This window comes from Schistocerca serialis, chromosome 11 (genome assembly GCF_023864345.2).
Source record: "Schistocerca serialis cubense isolate TAMUIC-IGC-003099 chromosome 11, iqSchSeri2.2, whole genome shotgun sequence".
NCBI lineage: Eukaryota > Metazoa > Arthropoda > Insecta > Orthoptera > Acrididae > Schistocerca > Schistocerca serialis.
Window position 1 is genome coordinate 124,615,155 of NC_064648.1, and position 24,173 is coordinate 124,639,327.

Sequence of the window (24,173 nt, forward strand, 5' to 3'; positions counted from 1 at the left end):
TTTCATGTAGCATATCTCTTTTATGTCACTGTTTAGAAACTCATGAAGTGAGTAACGTGGCGTACATTTGATCCACGCTTCTATCCTTTGCTTAAAGTTATTCAGCGGTAGTTCGCTCACAGCCTTTGAGAGTTTGTTATAAAATTTCAAGCTAAGGTGTTTAGATGTTTATGGCTCTTTTGTGTTAATGTCAGCCTTGTGTAGGGTAGGTCTATGTTACTATTATTTCGAGTATTATGAACATGCACTTCAGATCATAAAGTTCTTTACGTTCTCTTTAGCATATATTAAGCAATTATAAATGTATATACTAGGTAGTGTCATTATCTTTAGTTCTTTAAAATGATTTTTGCAACTTTGTCTCGGTGCTAGTCCTAAAATGCACCTAACTGCTTTCTTCTGCCACTTGAAGATGGTACTTGAACCAACAGTTACCCCAAAGAAGTACCCCATATTGCAGCTGTGAATGAAGAAAAGCAAAGTATGCGGAGATTAGCAGATTTTTACTGATAACGTGTCTCAGCTTGTGAAATAGAGAGTGAGTTCGAGCAAGTTTGCCACATAGATAATTTGTGTGTCTGTCCCAAAAAATGGTTCAAATGGCTCTGAGCACTATGGATCTTAACTTCTGAAGTCATCAGTCCCCTAGAACTTAGAACTACTTAAACCTAACTAACCTAAGGGCATCACACACATCCATACCGGAGGCAGGATTCGAACCTGCGACCGCAGCAGTCGCGCAGTTCCACCTAGCACCTTGCACCTAGAACCACTCGGCCACCCCGGCCGGCTGTGTGTCTGTCCCATGTAAGTTTTTGATCTATATGTAAACCTAGTAACGTGACATTTTTTGTATTCTTTTCAATTGGTTTCAGGGTGAAGTAAATTTCTTCAGTTTTCAATTTGTTTATTGATAAAAGTTTGGCTCTGCGCCAGTCACTGCTCATTTCAGTTGTATTCTATGACATCTTGCAGACTTTCTCCATCTGTTATTGGTGTCATATCATACGCATACAGTACATTGTTGCATGGCATATAATTTCAGAAGTCATTGATGTAAATAATGAACAGGAAAGGGCCAAGCACTGAGCCTTGTGGAATTCCTCTCTTTACTTTCATGGGTGTTGACTTTTGATAGTTTGTTTTTACTAATTGAACCCTATTGCTTAAGTATGATTGAAAATACTGTAATTAAATAATTCTAAAACTACTGCCTCTAGCGGAAACACAACCGAGTACAAAATTTAATTACGTCAAATTTCATACAATAAGGTCATGTTGACTTCTTTCTGTGGCAGCAATAGTTCTCGCATAGTGAACGAGAGAATAGGAGATCTTGCACGTGGTTTTTGAAAGGAAGGTAGAACATTGCAGGTTGCATAAAATGACACTGGCAGGGGCAGCTGAATCAGGCTGAATAAAGAACGTGGATGACATCACCCCTACCTGCCCTGTGTTGCTGCACCGAAATGCTAATCAATAGCACTTCCAAGCACATAGTGCACTTCATGCTAGTCTGGTGTTTGTTGTACGTCGACATCACGGTAGTGCAGTTTTAGCAGCCAGCATGCACTTACAGCCAGTTGGGACTTTCTCGTGAAATACAGCTCGTGTACAACTGTACCAATATGATCACATATATCACGTGTGAAGGATAGACGGTGTCATATTAAGTGATGTCTGTTTCACGTTCTTTGCCGATTTTGAAGGTGAGGCACTGGGAAGGCAAGGAATTACGAGAGAAGGAAGCAATACTTGAAAGAGTGGGTGGAGAAGGAAAAACTAGAAGGCAAGTCCTGATGAAAACAGCAGCACACCATGAAGATGGCGACAATGGGTCATTTGGGTCGGCAGTCGTGCTGATGGTACAATACACATCCAATGTAGGTAGGCTTTGTGCCAAGCTTTTCGTCTGCTTAGTAGTTCCTTGTAATGCCTAAGAGGCATTATGTGTCTGTGAGAGAAGAACCTGAAGCAAAGTCCGCAGCTCGTGGTCGCGCGGTAGCGTTCTCGCTTCCCGCACCCAGGTTCCTGGGTTCGATTCCCGGCGGGGTCAGGGATTTTCTCTGCCTCGTGATGACTGGGTGTTGTGTGATGTCCTTAGGTTAGTTAGGTTTAAGTAGTTCTAAGTTCTAGGGGACTGATGACCATAGATGTTAAGTCCCATAGTGCTCAGAGCCTGAAGCAAAACAAAGCAGGCAACTGGGTGTTCAATGATAAATTGCTACTGATGTTCTCGTTATGTCAAACTGATACAAACACCATTAATGGTTAACGTCGTTTGGTAATTGTGAATAATATACACTCGGCTATGAATGTACACGCACACTCACATTAACAGCAGTGTTATTACTTGAAAAATAGTTCCTGCAGTCTCTTATGGTTGGTGTCAGACACATGCTGTCACCCATGATCCTATTAATTTTCCTGGCTTACTTAAATCTGTACGTGGCAGTAGTACTTTGTTGTGGTTTTATTTTCTAAAATTCTGCATTTAACAGTTCAGCAAGGAATGTCATATGGCCAATGACAGCAACAAATCCATTGTTTGTTACCGTTCCACTGTTATTAAGCCTGTACATTTTGCGAAATCTACTGGTGGCTATTCACAGACTTAAACACAAAAAATGTGCTGCTTGTTGAGTTGTTAGGCAAGTCCACTAATGTTTGTAGCTCAACTAGAATGATAGTAATATTAATTTTCAGCTGACAGCATCATTATTGCAGTATGTGTGATCAGGACCTGTCCTTTCTTTCCCATTCTACGAGTATTTTTGTGGGAACATTAATTCTAGAAGGAAGACAAATAGCTTTCTATAAACTGATCATACATCTTTTTGGAAGTGGTGAAGAGTAAAACAACACAATGTTTTGAGACATATAGCATTTTGTAACATAATGTGTTTGACTGCTGTAACTTATATTTACAATTCACAAGAAAAGTTTGGATTACTTCTTCTGTAGTATCAAAAATAAACTATTTTTTCTAATGAATCAATCTCAAAAATTTCAAATGTACTAAAATATTATGTTCATATACAAATCTCTGTACAAACACTTTCATGTAAGCTATGTACATAATTATCATTAATAAAAATGTGCTTTAAAACTTTTGTAATTATTATAAACAAAATTGCTTCTGAACAGGTAGAGAATTTATAACAAATCTTTTGCGAGATGAAGAAAATGTGTTCCTGATTTTATATTAATTAAGACACTGTTAACGTTGTGGATAAGTTAGTGTGGTATCTCTAGCCTTTGTCATTACTGTGCATAAGTGATAAATGTTTATATGTGGATAATCAAGTTGGAGTTTAACCAACACTGTCCGTCTACAATTAATAGTTTTACAGCTCATTTTAAACTTCAGACAACTTATACATATTTCTATAGCAATGAATATGACTGAGCATTCTTCTCTCTTTTTTTCTGTTTAGCTCTTTTGTGTCAGATTTAATTCTGGAACAAAACCTTATATTTTCTTGTTAAATGCTTATTCGCCATTTCAAATGAGGAGATACTGCACTATTACAAATATTGAAGTCGTGGTTTTAGGTACCAATTTTATTACATTGTTTAACTAACATTTGGATTACTTTCTTTGAAATGCTTGAAAATAAACTGATTCTGCACTGGAGAATCTATTCCGAGTCTTTTATTTAAAATAAAGTCTATTTTTGATAGTTTATGACTTTCCTATCTAACTGCAGCTATTAAGTCTGCTTACATAAGCCTCATGTGGTATGTCACACAAAATCTATGGTACCAGTAAAACAAGTTTCCTGGCAGTGAGAAACTGAGTGATTTGATATAAACATCTTTCTTATGTGTAAAAGTAAAACTAATTAATGATTTTATATGCTAACTGGAAACATGGAAAAACTTTATTGAAAAGTAATTTGTTAATAAAAGTTCTGATACCATTACATATTATATATTATTTTATTGTAAAAACCTAGAAAAAAGCGTAATTAATATATAGTAGAAAAGGTATAAAAAAGAATTACCCTCACATCACTATAGTAGAAAGGTATAAAAAAGAATCACTACCAATGAGATTTTGTTACATATGTTCATTGTCAGTGAAATATCTGATATTTTATAACAGAACTTATATTTCCAAGAAATTTAACTGATTTAAGAATGACCACTAAGTAATGTAGTCTTGAAACTAATTTATGGGAAGTTTGGGTTCGTGTCAGGATGGTAATGAATTGAGTAATAACTGATTTTTAAAATCGTTCATTTTTATTTTATACATGGCACTATTCTCATACAGAAAAATTACAGTATTACAGTAAAAAACTGTCTTCTGATATATTCAATTATTTTCTTTATTTCTAAAAATGTAAAATGGAAGAATGCAATGGCATTTGATTTTTAAATAAGGGTAGATATAGGTACAAAAAATTACAGTTATTAAGACTATCAAGACAAAAATGTCAACTACAGTCTCGAAAGAAATATTGCCACAACCATAGGCTGTTAAGCTTTATGCATTTCACCACAGAACTAACATATGCTGCTGTAACAACTACAGCAATATTTATGGTGATGCAATGCTAAAAATAAAGGAATATTGATCAAATCATAGTATACTAGTATGTAATACATTAGACATTAATAAAAAGAAATGACAGTTAATTCTCACTGTATGTAGATGTGGACAGACAGATAGTATACTTAGGGACACATTTAATAGAAAAACAAAAAGTTGGCCTTCTTCCTAATAGACCATTTTTGTCAGTTTTAAGTGGCAGTTTCTCATCTTCTTTATGAGCTTTTATACAGAAAATTTGATGTGCAGTTTATTAATTAAGATAATTTATTCAAATTTTGGACTTTAAGAAACATGGATAATAAATTTCTGTTCTAATCCTAAAATGTATGGTTCCCTGATATAAACACAGTTTTTGCACAATGTATTTGATGTCACTACACAGAATGAATTTCACTGCTATGATTAAGACCGACATGATTGAATACAGAGAACTCAGCCTGTAGAATAACTGGTAAGTTCTCCTGTGTCGGACTATGCTTCTTTGGCGTTATCAGTTCATATTTTCCAATCATAACTTCTTCTGTATTAAATCATTTTTTTTATTTCATGATGAAATTAGATCCACAAAATGTCATTGTTCAAGCAAAGTTTTTACCTTCACAGTACATGAATATCACAGCCATTGATTACAATACACCACAAAAATCATTGTATCAGTCAAACGCTTTCTCTTAAACAAAAATTTGCAGATCAAAATATTAAAAATACATTATGAAAATATATGTTAGAGCTCACAGAAAAACTGAAGTAGAAGCAAAAAACTTCAAGTTTTCATAAAGCAAATTTCATGAGTCAGGTTTCACTGCAAATTAAATTACAGCACAATATGGTAGGAAGTCTTATTTATAATACTGTGAGAACATTTCATTTGAAATTAGTTGGAATGCACTAGTATTTATATGATCTTTTTTTCCTTTTTACCAAGCATTATTGATGCAATCTGTAATCAGTAAAATAAATTAATGTATTGTTCACTTTTTCTTTAAAATAGTTGCCTGAAACATTAAGGCTTTATTGGGTAAGAATGAAAAGTTTTGTCCAATCAGCCAGATGGATGTTATACTATCAAATCTGGTGAAAAACAGAGGGTAACAAGTTTTTACGGAAACTTGCTCATTGTTTAACTACAAGGAGAGGTAAACATTGGTGCCTAGTCTCAATGAATACTTCAAAACGAAATAATATATTTAAAGTGGGTGCTCAGCATGCTTCTGGAATGCCTGGAGATATTACAATATGTGAGAGACATATGACTAAGGCGAGAACTGTCATGGTAGTAATATACTCCTAGCATATGTGGTGGCACAAAGCTGGAACATCACCAGCAACTTCAACTAAATGTGGTAGAAATATGGTTTATTATGTGGGAAAAATACCCTGCTGGGGTAAAACACCTCTATCGCACTTAAAATTAGGATGGGCTGGGACAGGAGTTACACACAAAAATAATAGAAAGTGAGCTATAATAGTACATAATCCACAGTATTCTGTTATTACGACAATTGTTGACAGTCTTGATGACATTTGACGAATAGGTGTCATGGTGAGAGCTGAGGGGCGTAAGGGGATGATGTGTAATGTGGACTGTTTGGGTGTGCGGAGTAATTTCAACACATCACATCCTATCTGGAGATACACCCACCTAGCAAATGAGAGGTATTAAGGCCACCTGCAAAGGATACTGGGGTCATTGACTAATAAGTGTCAGTCCTGATGACATTTCTGCCCCACTGGTGTGGTAGGGAGTAGGAACAAGGTGACTTAAAAAAAAAAGTAACTGGGCAACAATGGATAATCAGCTAAGAGCTGACTGATGGCAGTTCATTTCAAAATTTCATTCCTTACCAGTTACTACAGTTTCAGAGCACCAGGCAGTAGTGTCACATAATTGTTACAAAACACACTTCAAGAAGTGAGATGAATGCTGAAGACACAATTTGAGTTGTACTGGGCACAGTAGCTTCACAAATTGGGCAAAACAGCACAAGTGAATCTTCAGACGTCGACGACACCCGGGATGTTAACACGGGTCTCGACACGCTGCGTGGTGCGCACAGCGATCCAGGCGTGAGAGTCAGTGGGTTGCCCTTTGGCCGGCTCCATGACAGGGGCAGCTACAGAGACACCGGTAATGGAAGCGGAGGCAGAGGCCAGTGCCCCCAACACAGCTCCAAGTGCTGAGGCGGCAGAGGCGGCACGGAACAGGCGCAGAGGTGCGCCCCCACCGAGGGCAATGCCACCGTCGAAGACGCAGCCGTCGACAGAGAGCAGGAGGGGCCGGTTGTCAGCACGGACCGTACCTGGAAGTACACCGGCATCAATTGTCATGCATAGTAGTGGCATCAGTACCTGTCTGTACATAAGATCTTGTTGTTGTGGTCTTCAGTCCTGAGACTGCTTTGATGCAGCTCTCCATGCTACCCTATCCTGGGCAAGTTTCTTCATCTCCCAGTACCTACTACCACCTACATCCTTCTGAATCTGTTTAGTGTATTCATCTCTTGGTCTCCCTCTACGATTTTTACCCTCCATGCTGCCCTCCAATGCTAAATTTGTGATCCCTTTATGCCTCAGTCATGTCCTACCAACCAGTCTCTTCTTCTTGTCAAGTTGTGCCACAAACGCCTCTTCTCCCCAATTCTATTCAATACCTCGTCATTAGTTATGTGATCTACCCATCTCATCTTCAGCATTCTTCTGTAGCCCCACATTTCGAAAGCTTCTATTCTCTTCCTGTCCAAACTATTTATTGTCCATGTTTCACTTCCATACATGGCTACACTCCATACAAATACTTTCAGAAACGACTTCCTGACACTTAAATCTATACTCGATGTTAGCAAATTTCTCTTCTTCAGAAACGCTTTCATTGCCATTGCCAGTCTACATTTTATATCTTCTCCACTTCGATCATCATCAGTTATTTTACTCCCTAAATAGCAAAACTCCTTTACTACTTTAAGTGTCTCATTTCCTAATCTAATTCCCTCAGCATCACCCGACTTAATTCGACTACATTCCATTATCCTCATTTTGCTTTTGTTGATGTTCATCTTATATCCTCCTTTCAAGGCAGTGTCCATTCCGTTCAACTGCTCTTCCAAGTCCTTTGCTGTCTTTGACAGAATTACTTAGCAAAGGAATTATAGATGGAGGGAGAACCACTTTTACAAGTGGCTGTTAAAAACTCTTCTTTACTAACTTTCAACATTCATAGAATTTTCGAAATGTGCAACCTATGTATGAATCATATTTAAGTGTGTGTAAGCTGTCACATGTGATGGTGTCACAGTCACAGCCAAACCAGTTTGAAAGTGTGCGCTGCTGCACTGATCTGGATGAGTTCTTGTTGTATACTATGAGTGGACCTCTTGCATCACAGTTACAGCCATACCACAGTCAAAGTGTCCACCCCTACATTTATCCAGATGAGTTTACATTGTATACCATGAGTGAACTTCTCAATGTGGTGATAAAAAGTAATAGAGAACACATTTATCAGCTGTGGTAATTTTATTTACTGAGACTTTCAACATCAAGAAAATAAAAATAAAAAGGTATAAAGAGTGTAAAAAAGAAGAGAGTTGCAGAATGAGAGGGAGCTGAGCAGAAACAATGAGAGCTATAGAGGAAGGAAGGAAGGAACATATATTGCATGCATAGAGGGGAATTTATGAGGAGGATACATAAACATGCCCAAAAAGAAACTATATAAACTCAGAGGAAGACATAGGATTCAAAAGAGCAGAATAGAAATGAGAAGGAATCTGGGAACTTCAAGTTAGAGAAGAATATTGAAGATTCAAGGATGAGCAATAAACCTGAGGAGGAGCAAAAGTTGATGATGTCAAATCTAAGTCTAATTTCAAGAATAAGGAGATAACAAAGACTGAGGAAAACAATTACAAGAATTTGTAGACAAAAAGGAGAAGACTCAAGAAGGAACAGGTAAGAAACAAAGCAGGAGGAGAAATAGAACTAAAATTAGGAGATATGAAGAATCAGAGAGAGCTCAATAAGAGTAAGCAGTACAGGAAGCAGGATCAGAAATTCATGATATGTAGGTACAAGTCAGAGCAGAGTGAAGGAGGCAACACGAGGCTGAAGAGAAATTAGCATGCCAGGGAATGATGAATGGGGCCAATGTAGAAAAAAAATGGAGAAAGAAGTGGAATGAAAATAGGAATGTTATAGCAACAAAGAGTCTAGCAGCAGAAGAGAGAATATATAAATAAAAAAAGAGGAGTAGCGATACAACCAATGCAACATTTTGATGGAAGAAAAGACAGAGAATAAAGAGATAAAGTGAAGGAGAACGAGAATTTGCTGACATATAAAAAGGAGAGAAAATAAGTCATCAGTAAGTAAACTCAAGTGAAAATATCTATAACTGTGATACAGGTGGCAATGTTTTCACTTGATACTATTTACTGAGTATTTGCTTTTTAATCAAATAAGTGGAAGGCACAATCTGGATGGATACCTCAATTGTGAGTTAACATTTCTGCTGTATATATGAAGGCCTTATTTCAATAGTGGTACAAGTCCATTTTCGTTCATTCTGAGATAAAGAGTCCTAAAGTTAAATGAGTGCTGAAAAATCTGCAGTTGAGATACCAGAAATATTCAAGTATATAGCTTCTTGCTAGAGATGAACCTTTCTTTCTGTTTGTTTGGACCATTAATGTCAGAAGCATTATAGACAGAAAAGTGGAGGTAATGGACTTGTACCACTATTGAAATCAGCCCTTCATATCAACTGTTTAGTGACTTATATCATGGTTAGAAATTTTCTGTTGACCTCTGAAGCTTTAGTGAGAAGCTGATAGAATCTACAAGCTTCAGTGAATTCAAGAATGCTACTCATGAATGCCATGTGTTTGAGTTCCCTAGCTGCGCACTGTTTTAGCTTTTCAGAGCTGGCTGTATGGATCAGATTGCCTTGTGCAACACATGAAAAATATGGGTAACAGGAAACAAAGTCTACCACATGCTATTCAGTGTTGAACAACTGGTAAGTGGATATAAGAATGCTGATGGAATGATGGACCAAGAAAAACTGAAAAGTAGTACATTTAAAGGAAATGACAGAGTAATCTGTAAAGGAAGTCCCACTAAAGAAAGAATAGTGCAAGGGAGGAGTGAATGGATGTGCAGTTTGATGAAATGGTGAAGGAAGAAGAAAGTAGAGTAGATTTAGGTGAAGTAAGTAGGAGAAAAAAAAGTGGTAGAGTCAGGGAAGTAAGGTGGGATGTCCTAAGCAGATCCCAATAAAGAGAGATGGCACACATGGGAGAAGTAAAGATGCATGCAGATGCATGAAATGGTGAAGGAATTATGAAGGAGAGTAGAGTTAGGTAAGGCAGCATGAAATAAACCAGAAACTGGTGGAAATGAAGAAACTAAGTAAAAATTTTGTAAGAAGGAACCACTGAAGAGAGCAGGGGCGTATGGGAGAAGTGGACAGATGTGCAGTTGACTGAAATAACGAAAAAAGTGAGAAGACAAGCTAGGGGACTGAGGAAGAAACCAAACACATGGATTCAGGGGAAATAAGAAATAATGATGTAAGCAGAGTCCACTCACTCAGTAGAAACAGGATGCATGGGTGAAGTGAACAGGTATGCAATTCAATGCAATTGTGGAAGAAGTAGGAAAGAGTATAGAGGAAGTTTGAGTTGTGTAGGAGAAACTCAAAAATAGAAGAAAATACGGAAAAATTAAGGAGGAAATAAGAAAGAAGTTGTGAGGTGATGGCACTGAAGAAAGGAGTGATGCACGGGAGAAGTGAACAGATGTGCAGTTGAATGAAATAGTGCAGAAAGTAGACAGCAGAGCAGAGTGAGGAGGGGAAGACTCACCAGTGACGGCATGCACCTCCCCGCTGGCCTGCTGGATTTTGACAGTGACTGTGGTGTCGTCTCCCTGGCTGCCAGCAGAGGCCTTCTCGGATGTCACTGTGACACCCATGTCGCGTGCCAGTGCTGGGGCGTTGACCAGGTTCAACCCATTCGGTGTGCGCCCAGACAGCAAACCAGTAACGGCTGCCGTGGCAACGAAGGTCAGCCGCTCACTACCAGGGCCTGCCAACATTAGACAAGGCTTCACTTACCACGAGTTCCACATCAGTCAGCATACTAGCTGTTCCTAATTGAGTGAAGTAAAGCCAAAAAAACAAGTGGCGAGAAATTTGAAGAGGAATTAGAAGAGTAACATACATCCAGATGAAACAATTATGAACTAGCGTGTTATGTAACATCAAGTGAACTTATTTAAACACCCAGTATGTGTGTACATGAAAATTACACATGAAAATTATTTCTGTCAGAGCTAAAGACCTATAGTTTTGCTTTCCTTGTGGCATGGCAACAGACCTTTTCTATACATAAATTCCAATGTATGACTTTATTTTCTTAGTGCACTGCACAACCCTGGAGATGAATAATATGAACGATATGACATGACGAATCAGTGATTAATTTCTGCATGTTGTTTATTTCAAACAATAACTTTCATCACAGCCAAACAATATTGCCTTTACATTATGACACAAAGGCTTACATTTCAATATTCAGCCAGTGATTGATACTAATGTACTCAATAAAACCATTTCTTAAGTTGGTGCCACTATAGTAAATGAGTCTCAGAAAATTATGACTGTAGTCCAGTCAAAAAAGGAAGGTTCAAAGGGCCCTCAATGAAAATGTGGTCAAACAAAAGTACTGAACACAAGTAAGCCAATAAATTAAACAAACTGAAAATCAAAAAAAGTCATAGTAAGTATGGGTCACAAGGACAATGTGGCTGTTCTGATACATGATGACGATTACATTGGCAAAAGATCAGATATTTTTCGTGGAAAGTAATACTGTCAATATAGAAAGAGATCCAACAAGCAAATTTCAAAGTGAGATAAAAGAAAAGATAGATAATAGTTATTTCTTGTTCATAGAAGAAGAAAAACATAGATTGAAACTAATGAATCTGAAAAGACCTGGACTTTGCTGACAAGTAAAACTAAATAAGCAAAAAAACAGGATTTGGCAAATTGTGCGTAACACGTTGTGCCCTAACAACAAAATCAATAGGAATTGTGACTGAAAACTGAAAGCTGTGTATATATTCAAACAAACAAGTAACATAAGAAGTTGTTATGCATTTGCTAAAGAAGTGAAGGATTTTGTTATACCTATGGAGGTACCTATAGCCTCTTTGGAAGTAACCAAAAATGGTGATCAGTGACTGAAAATAATTGTAGTAAAAGTGCCATCATGATTTCAGGCTCTCAGTATCCCATTATGTCAATTTCTTATGAAAGCACTGTCAACTGTGCGGTATTTGATCATGATGATGTATCTTTGTGTCCTTTGCATGTCTACAAACCATCGTTAACAAGATCCAAGAAGCTGAGAAATAGATGTAATTAAACCTCCACAAGAAGACAGCCATTTCATATGAACTTGCCAAGACTGTAAGTCCCTCTCCCCCCCCCCCCCCCCTTTAAACCAGCTAACCAAGACTGTAGAAAGCCTATTTAGTATCTATGTGTACTTATGTTAAATTTTTTGTGTTGCCATTGTAACCTGAAGATGAAGTTTGTGCCTCAAAACATGTTATTTCATTCAATAAATTAAGTAAATTGACAAATAATTGTGAGTAGTAGTGGTCTCTGAAAAAACGTATTCGTATTTGTGACTCACAGTCGACAAATAGACAATACAGCTTTAAAAATAGTATCATACGTCAGAGTTACATAACATTTTAGAAAAGTTGTAGAGCAAATGGACAAATCCTCAGTATCACCAAGGTGCTGTCACAACCTGTAAGACGAGTGGTTATGATGGTCTTACCAGAGGCTGTCACGTTGATGGCCGTCCCGGGCAGCGAACCCTGGACCAGACGGGCGGCCAGTGAGCCCAGCTCCTTTGCCAGCTGGAGCCAGGGCTGATTCCCCTCGTCCAGTGATGCAGACAGTGCGGGTGCGTTCACAACACCTGTCAGCTGGAACCTGCACAACAGCAGAAGCAACAAAATCAGGTGGCTGTCAGTGCGGGCCCTCCAAAATATAACAAGGAACTTAGATTGCTGCAGGTTCTCAGCCACTTATCACAGAGCTAGTAGCATTTGCACTAGAGTGTTTATGTAGCTGACGATTAGCACCTGTCGGGCTACTGGATAGCGGTGATTCTTAATGCCATATTTCAATTGCAGTGTCAGATTCTACAAGTCACTTTCTTTTGGATTAAGATTGAGTGATTTAGCGGGTCACTCCAGATGACAGAACACCCTGGGTCTACGTCAAACCAGGAATGTATGCATGCAGCCCTGTCAGTATGGCTGCTGTCGTCTTGGAAGGTGGGGGTGTGTACTGCACATTCATGAAGAAGATTTAAAAGAGAGGACAAGCCAGAAATGTTGAAACAAACGTCATAATTGATGTTCATGGTGTCTCAAATGGATATTGCCAAGTCATGGTACAAATATCAGCCCTATGAGCAGTAATCTCGCATGCTTCAATGGGTTAGTGTGAGTCTTTCTACTGGATGCCACTACAGTGATTTGTGTGACCCTGATTGCCCCAGTTATCCATCTGGGGAAAGGGAACCTATTGTTTAACGTGGAATCCAGTGGAATGCCACAGCAGTACCTCTGCCCTGAGTTGCACCTTATATATACTGTGATTTAAACATTTCACTGGACCATCAGTGTGCTCAACATGTTGCATCATCTGAAAAGAGCCAAAATCGTGACTCCTCGGACTACATCACACATCTCCAGTCGGCTGTTGCCTAGTTTCTGTGTTGATGTCAGATTCAAGTGCGACTGTGCTGTCTCTTTCACTACGTTCACTCACTTGAGGTTTTCTTGCAGTCATAGACAACAGCATTTCCTGTTGGATTTGAAACCATTGACAATGTGTGACACTTGTCTCCCTCCCGGTTAGCTGGGATCCTTCTACGAGCACAGTTTTTGTGGTTTGTTACATGGCTGTGGGTGGTACACCATTCCTTGCAGACACACTGGACATGCCACACTGGTACACCAATAAGTCATGGGCCCGTAGGGTGTTAACACTGTAGTGTCACAAACAGCAGTGGAGCCACAGTAACTTGAGTTTCAAAGAAGAGAAAAGTGCATCCAAACTTTCTCCCGCCTAGTAAAAGATGATAAATGGACAACTGTTGTGACTTTATTGAAATGAAAATCGCTGACAACCCTGTTTTTGAGAAAATCATCAGTACCAGCTGTAAGTAGCCTGTTTGTATGTTGGCAGTGCTATAGACTGCTTTAATATTGCTGACAGCCCTCATTGCCCTCACCGAGAGATTCTGTGGTTGTATGGACTAGCAGTTAGCGAGTGGATAGGAAAGTGTATGGACATGACATTTTTAGTGGCGACCCTGTGTTGGTAGGACATGCATTGTAAAGTGAGGTGAAATGGAGTGTTTATAAGAAAATACACAAGGAAATGCATGAGGATAGATGTTTGGTTGATATTGTTTGGGCAGTGGAATTATTGACAACTACAGACTTATTGGAACTGGATGTCAAATGAATAAGGTAAAATTTTCTAAATACATTGTTTGCTCTTCAATAAAATCTTTCTTTTGCTAACCATACACCTCCTTGTAGTTAGAGCTCCGAGTAGTTAGAATCTTTTTATGTAGCTAGCCGTAGTTTCTACTTGCTGTAATTGCTGTAGTTTGTGTTATGAAGATTTTCTATGAGGTAAGTGACTTATGGAAAAAAATGGGGTTTGCACTGTTGGGATTCGTGATTGAAATAAGTTTAGGCAATTAACAGAGTTGGAGGTAGTTTCATATTTCTTTAATTTCATGTTTTTTCGATTTGTATTATTGTTAGGATTTCTTGAAATACAGAGCCATTGTTTTGTGTTAATTATTGGAAGTCATGTTTTCAATGTATAGTAGTCAGATAGTGTTGGGCTTGTATATTGTGGGTAATAAATGAATAGGTTATCTCCATCAGGGAAAATTCTGTAGATCTGTGTTTAATAAAAATAATTAAAGAGATATTTTCGCGGCCTAATACAATATGACAAAATGCAGGTGGCTCATCAAGATCGAAAAAAGTGTGAATGTGCCCTGCAAGTTGAACAACATCTTGAAATGGGATCTTGGTGGCAGTTTCATGTAGCTGTATGAACATTCTGCATACTGTACTCCTGTGGGGGCTGGGGTATGTAGCATCAAAACAAGCATGTTAATTTGTTTCACTTTTACCATGTTTTTATTAAGTCCCTGTCTTGTATATCTGTTTGATACAAATTTTGTAATTGGTTTAAAGTTAACTTTCTGATGAATTAGAGGATTGAAATTTCAAATGTAACTCAGAACTGGATGACAATGCAACATTAAAATGCTTTTGTGTCAGCCTTTTCGGTAGGGATAGGGGTAGGTTTGAAAAAGTTTGGTGATGCCTGACATGTTGGCTGCCCTGCGACAGCAACATGTTGTGTGGGTTGGATTAGAATATGTTACAGGTAGTATCTGAGATGACAGGCACAGATGAGCAAAGACAGCGGGAAGATAAGATGCATATTTCGTTTTTATTTGTCTGTGTCTTCGGTACGAATTTCGCTTTACAGCTCAGTGCTTGGTGAAAAAGCAATATTAACTCGCTTTATCACCTGGTGTGTGTTGAAGATTCCCAGTGAGCTAGAGAGGTGAAACTTTCAATATGTGAAACTTATAAGCTCAGAACTGGGTGTGCGAGCACAAATCTCTCTTAACTTTTAGTTTCATGGTCTTTTCATGAGATATACGTAGGAGGAAGCCCTACATTTCTTGGGTCAGATGAGGGGAGACTGAAATAAACCTGAAAATTACCATGTCTCCCTTATTATCTCATCAATACGTTTGAAATCTATTAAAATTTTCAAACATACAAGACTAAAAGCAGAACATAATTATTTAAAGGAAAAAGAATTTTAAATGTACCATCCTTTTAAATTAGATCAGAAAGTTCAAAATAATTTCGCACAGGCTTGTATAGATTCCTAACCCAATACAGATAGTCCTGGAAATTTGTGATTGTGAACTTTTTAAGAAGTACTTGTAAGATTTAAAACAATAACTACGGACACTTGCAGTATGCATAATTCATGTCCTTACTTGTATGTAGTGTATCTGTAGCTAAGTTTTCCCTTTAAATTTTACAAGTATTTGCATAGCTATAATAATTTCACAGCCACACGTTTTCAGAACTATCTACAGACTCTGTATGTGGCTAGGAGAAATTTGAAAATGTAGTGTGTTAAAAATTCGCCTTCATTTACATAATTATTTAGTAATTCAATCACAAAAGTTTTTGTGACTGATGAGTAGGCATATCCGTACATGACAGTTTGTTTCTGCCATTGTGTGGTCTGTCAATGGTGGCTCACATTACTTCACTAATCCCACACAAATATGCACCACCTCATTGCCTTCACTCACGTCAGCAGTGAATGGCCCCATGATGACACAGTGCCAGTTGTACACCTCTTACAGTGATCCAAAGCAACCACAGAGATTAGCCTACTGTCTCGTGAGCTTGCGTCTGCCATATCAGAGGCCCAAGCAGTTCGTGCAGCTGCAATTCACAGCTAGTTCGGAGGACCCTCGAGGTTCTACTGGAGGGTCGCGATGTCAGTCCACTCGGGCGTATCGAGAGGCGAGGCAGGCAGGCGTGCTGCGACTCACCTGGCCCTCTGCGCGGCGGGCACGGTGGCGGAGAGTGCCACCAGCTGCTCGGCCGCCTCCCTGGCGACCCGCCGCTGCGCCTCGGCGGTGCTGGCGCCCAGATGGGGCGTGGCCACCACCTGCGGGTGACGCACCAGCTCCAGCAGCCAATCGGAGCGCGGCGGCTCCTCTGTCAGCACGTCCAGTGCAGCGCCACCGCAGCGGCCGTCCTGGAAAACGGCATCACATTATTAGGCGCCCAGCAAGAAGTGTTACTATATGCAGTGTTCTCTATGTGCTTCCACAAGCGACCTTCTAAAACAAAAACAGGTAGATATAATAGATACGTCAATTAGAGTTAGGTTTCATAATGGAAGAAAGATCTGAGAAAAACTGAGATATATTCATACGATTCATCAACCTATAAAATCTGATGGCAATGTGAAATAGTGCAAGACATTCAATAGACAATACGCATAAGAACTGAGAACAGGGAGAGTGGAAGAGCCAGAATGAAGTGATCAGACTACAAAGGGTATAAGACTATGTTGTATTTTTTCCCTCTACTTTTCAACTTATACATCAGAGATAACTGAAATAAAAGAAAGGTGCAGGAGGGGATCAAAATTCTGGGTAAAGGTTTTGTCGATGATAATATTTGGTGAGAACATTGCTAGCCTCAGGAAAAGGAGGAAGAATTACGGACTTGCAGAAGGAAATAAAGAGCCTAATGAATATATACTATGGATTGAGAGTAAACTGAAGAAAGATGAAGTAGCAGAGTAGCACAAATGTAATTAGCGATAAACTTAACATCAAAATTGGGAATCCAAAAGTGGAAAAGGTGAAAGAATTCTATTACCTAGGAAGCAAAGTAATACGCGACATACCCAGCAAAGAGCAGACTAGCACATTAATGCTGCAGTTAATTCAACAAATACAATATTTTTAAGCCTTTTGAAAGCATCCTTTAATGAAAATTGTGACACTGAGCACTTAGCTGTACAGCTCCAACAAGTTCAAAAACTGGCTTGTCGTCTGGGATGGCTTGCACAATTTTGGTATGGACCGTACTTAAGACAATTCTCTGCAGCAGTTTCTAGCGAAATCTAAGGAAATAATGCGTCCAACTGTCAAAAGGCTGCCAAATCTTGGCTGGGTGAATGACAGCCACCGATACCCTGCAGCACACTGTAAATGCCTGAATCTGTCCTCGTGTATTTTCAAGGGCAACATAACTACTCAATCTTTTATTTGTAGAAAAAGCGTCCTGGAGTGTCGCATGCCAACTCCTCTTTAATTTCCTCAACTGGAATATTTACAATAGAATTAACTCTTCCAGTGACATTGCTGCTCCTCGCTATACACTCAAATAAAATTCGAAGGATGATAGGTTTTCGACGTCCATTTGAGGCGAGTTTATTGGAGACAGAATACAAGCCCACACTGGGAAGCAAATCAGCCCTTTCATTTTCAGTCGACACATGGAAACCACAGGGAACAATGGACAAAGATGTGAACCCCCATTCCTACTGAAAGTGAGTCCTGTGACGTAGAGGCTGAGGTTCAGTCAGAGGCCACCCGAGATCTTCCCACAGAGCTGGATGTGACACTACTCTAGTCCTGTTGTGGAAGATGTGAGGGGAGAATGAGCACTGGTCACGTGTTTTTCACTTCACAGAGCGACCACAAGTACAACTCACATAATTGGCAACCAAAAAGTTACCGTTTGAGTAAGTTGCTGCAGCCTGTGTGTAACCCAGCATGACTCCATTGCTAATATATAAGCACTGACATGAAGGGAAGGGGTTGGAGTGGCCTCTGAACAGAGACTTTTTCCATCGCTCATTATATATTTTCATTGTTTCTTTTACTCACCTATAAGCCCCAATCTCTTTACTTATATCTGTGCATCACCCTACATTTCTCTCTATATTTCTATCATTTTGTCTGTAGAGTGAAAGATGAAGGTTGTTGTTGTTGTGGTCTTCAGTCCTGAGACTGGTTTGATGCAGCTCTCCACACTACTCTATCTTGTGCAAGCTTCTTCATCGCCCAGTACCTACTGCAACCTACATCCTTCTGAATCTGCTTAGTGTATTCATCTCTTGGTCTCCCTCTACGATTTTTACCCTCCACGCTGCCCTCCAATACTAAATTGGTGATCCCTTGATGCCTCAGAACATGTCCTACCAACCGGTCCCTTCTTCTTGTCAAGTTGTGCCACAAACTCTTCTTCTCCCCAATGCCATTCAACACCTCATTAGTTATGTGATCTACCCATCTAATCTTCAGATTCTTCTGTAGCACCACATTTCAAAAGCTTCTATTCTCTTCTTGTCCAAACTATTTATCGTCCATGTTTCACTTCCATACATGGCTACACTCCATACAAGGTATATCACTATATTTCTTTTTTTACTCTGTCTGTCTGTTGCTCTCTGATTCTACCTCATGTTTCACTTCATTTCTATTTATGTATCACTCTACATTTCTATCTTCCTCTCTACATTTCCATCATTCACCCAATCTCCAAGTGCCCATCTCTCAGTATCTTTCAGTTACACTTCAGTTCTGCCTGTACATCTCTCTCCTTTTTATTTTTCCCTCCATCTCTCTGTGAGTATCACTCAATTTTCAACTTTTCTCTTTATCTCTATCAGTTTATCAGTCTTTCATGCTATTCTACTGGTGCATTGCTTAAGATGTTGTTGCACACTGCTCCATATTTTGTATATTTCTCTCTATAACTCTCTTTATATTTAGACAGGTTTTTATCTTTCACTATTTCATTGCATATTTCTTTATATTTTTATCACCCAATGTATCTTTCTCTCAACCTGTATCTATGTATCTCAATATATTCCTGTTTTTCTCTTCATTTCTATCTACATATCCCTCCATATTGCCGGCTGCTGTGGCCGAGCAGTTCTAGGCGCTTCAGTGCGGAACTATTCTGCTGCTACAGTCACAGGTTCCAATCCTGCCTCAGGCATGGACGTGCATGATGTCCTTAGGTTAGTTAGGTTTAAGTAGTTCTTAGGGAACTGATGACCTCAGATCTTAAGTAAGTGACCAAACTCACTAATTTCAATAAACTGACTACACCAGGTGAGAAAAAGTAGAAAGACAGACTTTCACCACATACATTCTGAGCTGCATTCTGCAGCTGCCATTGAGTCAGATATGAGTGGATGTATGCTACTTACGTTTAGAGCCACCAGCAGTGCCTTCTCATCGATGATCCCTCCTCTTGCGACATTGACGATGCGGACACCACGTTTGCATTTGCTGAGCACTTCATCATTAATCAGATCTGTAACATGCAAGCATCAAAGAATGTTACTTCAGCAACATAATGTGTAGTGTTTGATGAAGTTAACAAATTATACTTACAACGACCAGTTACGCATCCCATATGAAATGTAATCCTTATATCACCTTAATGCTTTAACTATTCTAAAATTCCTTAGTAAGCCAGGTTATTTCGCTTCGAGAGGCCACAACAGAACATTAGAAATGTAAATATTTTTTGGCAGAAAAGTGGATTAGCTATGTCAGTGATGCCTTACACATATGTCTTGTAATAGGCCCAGCACTTCAAATGTATTGACTGAAAAAAAAATGTTCCACACTATTTGTATCGAAAAGTAACTTTAAGCCTTGAAAGTATTATCTATCAAGATATTGCATGGAACAGTTGACTACAATAATTACAACATAACTATGTGTTCTTTAACTTTATAACTTGTAGTTTACCATTGATGACAGTTGTTAAGTCTTGCGCCCATCTTATACAGGGTGAGTCACCTAACATTACCGCTGGATATATTTCGTAAACCACATCAAATACTGACGAATCGATTCCATAGACTGAACGTGAGGAGAGGGGCTAGTGTAATTGGTTAATACAAACCATAAAAAAATGCACGGAAGTATGTTTTTTAACACAATCCTACGTTTTTTTTTAAATGGAACCCCGTTAGTTTTGTTAGCACATCTGAACATATAAACAAATACATAACCAGTGCCATTTGTTGCATTGTAAAATGTTAATTACATCCGGAGATATTGTAACCTAAAGTTGACGCTTGAGTACCACTCCTCCGCTGTTCGATCGTGTGTATCGGAGAGCACCGAATCACGTAGGGATCCAAAGGGAACGGTGATGGACCTCAGGTACAGAAGAGACTGGAACAGCACATTACGTCCACATGCTAACACCTTTTTATTGGTCTTTTCCACTGACGCACACGTACATTACCATGAGGGGTGAGGTAAACGTACACACGTGGTTTCCGTTTTCAATTACGAAGTGGAATAGAGTGTGTCCCACTGGAAACGCGTCGACGTATGTGGTATCAGCATGATGGTGCACCTGCACATTCCGCAATTAACACTAGGCTGACCCTTGACAGGATGTTCGACGGGCATTTCATAGGACGTGGAGGACGCATAAATTGGCCAGCCCGTTCTCCTGATCTTACACCTCTGGACTTCTTTCTGTGGGGTACGTTAAAGGAGAATGTGTACCGCGATGTGCCTACAACCCCAGAGGATATGAAACAACGTATTGTGGCAGCCTGTGGCGACATTACACCAGATGTACTGCAGTGCTTACGACATTCATTACGTCAGAGATTGGAATTGTGTGCAGCAAATGATGGCCATCACATTGAACATCTATTGGCCTGACATGTTGTGAAAATGACCAATAAAAAGGTGTTAGCATGTGGAGTTAATGTGCTGTTCCAGTCTCTTCTGTACCTAAGGTCCATCACCGTTCCTTTTGGATCCCTACCTAATTCTGTGCTCTCCGATACACACGATCGAACAGCGGAGGAGTGGTACTCAAGCGTCAACTTTAGGCTACAATATCTCTAGATGGAATTAACATTTTACAATGCAACAAACGGCACTGATTACGTATTTGTTTATATGTACAGATGTGCTAACAAAACTAACGGTGTTCCATTTTAAAAAACGTAGGTTTGTGTTGAAAAACATACTTCCGTGCTCTTTCTTATGGTTTGTATTAACCAATTACACTAGCCCCTCTCCTCACGTTCGGTCTGTGGAATGAATTCCTCAGTATTTGATGTGGTTTACGAAATATATCCAGCTGTAATGTTAGGTGACTCACCCTGTATAATAAATTTAGCATTTCAAATTAACTCTATTGCACACGTTATATTCACATTTCAGTGTTTCTTAGTGGTAGTTCATACTGAGTTTAAACTTTTTGAAAGACCTCATTGTCACATTTAGCTGCTAAAATTGTTTAGATTTCAAAATTCACGTTTTTGGCCATTCAGCCACTTTTCTAGGGAGGTGCAGCGAAAATCCTGTGCTCCAGCACATGTCAAATTTTCGAAAGTGCTACAAATGTATATCTTTTTATTTCATGTATAGGCACAGTGTTTTACATTTTTTGCATCTTTTGCATACATGACATCAAAGAACTTCATATTTTCACACAGTGTGATGATGACACATCACTGATGTGTTTAAAGTTGTGATGAAACACTAAATTTTCTCTATGTTCTACTTTAAAATAGCTAAATAGAGAAAATTTCAGTGTGTTTTATAAAGAAATTATTCAAACAGTCACAGCTGACAGTGATGTCCTTCAAAAGGTTGACATTTTTGTCACCATGAAGATCTATACCTCACAATCACAATTAATTTTGATAATGATGAAACCTGAAGAAATGAATTAAAATTCAAACCCCACTTGGGACTTGAACCCAGGTCTGCTGCATACTAGGCTGAAGTGCTGGCTATAACATCACCGTAACAGTGTAGCTGACAAAGCTACATGGACTACCCTATTCCAATGCCCTCCCTAGCACTTCAGTCATGCCTTCAGTTTATTTTCCCCTTCTTAAATCGTCAGTATTGCTGAGGCTCTCAGGTATTGGAATAGCATTCCAGCCTTGTATGTAATGGGAAAATCCTGCCTGTAGCTCAAATGTGAGTGACTTATCTATGATTGATAAGCTACACTGCTGCAAGGGTGTAGTGGCTAGCACATCTGCCTTGTAGGTAGGAGACTTCGGTTCAAGTTGCAGTTGTGTCACAAAATTTAATTCATTTCTTCAGCTCCTATCTTTTTGAAGCTAAAGCTGAGACTCATATGTCTCAGGGAAAATGTAATTCTACAGATCAATAGATCACCTACATTTGAGATACAGGCAGGATTTCTCCATTATGTACAAAGCGGGGTTGCTATTCCAATACCAGATAAGTTTGGCAATAAAGAGAATTTAGGAAAGGGAAAATACGCTGAAGGCATGACCTGAATGTTGTGTTAGAGAGGGCAGTGGACTAGGGTATTCCATGCAGGTATCTGAACTACACTGCTCCAGTGGGGTAATGGCTAGCAAATCTGCCTAGCAAGCAGGTGACCTGGGTTCAAATCCCAGCTGTGTCACAAATTTTAATTCATTTCTTCAGCTTCTATTGCTATCAAAGATAAAGCAACTTGGGGTAAACTGTTCATCCGGTACCAACACCGTTATCTACTATAGAAGATGTAAGAAGAAGGGTTAATGAGGGTGGTAGTAATCAAAAACTTATATTATTTATTCATGGAAATGCTATATCTGGTGCACCAATTATTAATGGTACAAGTCAATTACCAAATCCACCAGTTATAATGGTCATTACTATGAAGAAAATTATTACAAATGCATGGGCTGTAATAATAACATTATAAATTTGGTTGTCTCCATTTAGAGATCCTGGTTGACCTAGTTCAGCACGAATAAGTATTCTTTTTGATGTTCCTACTATTCCTGCCCATGCTCCAAACAGAAAGTATAAAGTACCAATGTCCCTAAGGTTTGTTCAGAATAATCATTTTTGTGGTAAGATGGCTGAATTTTAGGCGGTAGACTGTAAATCTACTTACGAAATAATTTCTCTCTTACCATACTTTGGTCTTGTATTCAATTATGATTCTAGACTGAAATTCTAGAGGTGTAAAGTTTCACCAAGGCCTAAAAGATTATTCTTTTAATTATAACTTTGAAGATTATTAGTTTAATTAACTAAAGTCCTTAGTATAATGAGATTAAGGTTGATGTTGAAATCAATCCTGTTGTTGAAATTATTACGGTTATAGGAAGAATAATTCTTGATTTTTGAGAATTTATCTTTATAGATCATGAATTTTTGGTATATGATATAATTAAGGCTGAGAATCTAATATGTATGTAATAATAAAGTCTAATTGTAGTTAGTATGAGTATAATAGTTATAATGGTTGTTATGTTGTTTTTTATTAATGATTGTATTACAATTCATTTTGGTAGGAATCCAAGAAATGGTGGTAAACCACCTAGAGATAGTAGGGATAAAAATATTATGAATTTTTATCCAGTTCTTATGTTTCTAGCTGAATAAATCTGATTTATAAAGAATAAATTTATTTGCTTGAGTAATAAGACTATGATTAGTCTTAGTAATGAATAAATAATAAAGTATAGTTCCCAGATGTTTTCTCTGACTGTTAAGGATCTGATTATTCACCCTAAATGTATAACTGAAGAGTATGCTAGAAATTGTCGTAAAGATGTTTGATTTAAACCTCCTATTGGCCCAATAATAATTCTTAAAATGATAATGGTTCAAATAAAGGATCTTAGTTGAATACAATATGATAGTACCATTATTGGGGCAATTTTTTGTCGTGTTATTAATGTTAAACAGTTATTTCAGCTTGAAGCGCCTAAGACTTCTGGAAATCAGAAATGAAAGGGTACAGCTCCAATTTTTAATAATAATCTGGATCTGATTATTATTGAGGGGATAAATTCTGTTTCCCACCCCCGTCTCAAGGAAAATGTAATTCCCTCAGATCAACATTAATTTTGTTATGTGAAGTGTGACAGTAGAAGAAAAGTTGCACTGACTTCTATCCAGGA

General features: G+C 38.5%; 1 protein-coding gene across 1 annotated transcript in view; it reads right to left on the minus strand.

Annotated features, from left to right (window-relative positions):
• Positions 1-4,226: 4,226 nt before the first annotated feature.
• LOC126426679 (D-3-phosphoglycerate dehydrogenase) overlaps positions 4,227-24,173 on the minus strand; it is an 81,627-nt gene continuing 61,680 nt past the window's right edge. Inside the window, exons 6-10 of the mRNA XM_050088570.1 lie at positions 19,455-19,561; positions 16,267-16,475; positions 12,412-12,569; positions 10,423-10,644; positions 4,227-6,861 (exon numbers count right to left, since the gene is read on the minus strand). Coding sequence (XP_049944527.1) covers positions 6,557-6,861; positions 10,423-10,644; positions 12,412-12,569; positions 16,267-16,475; positions 19,455-19,561 — 1,001 coding nt within the window. The 3' untranslated portion in view covers positions 4,227-6,556. The remainder of the gene's footprint in view (positions 6,862-10,422; positions 10,645-12,411; positions 12,570-16,266; positions 16,476-19,454; positions 19,562-24,173) is intronic.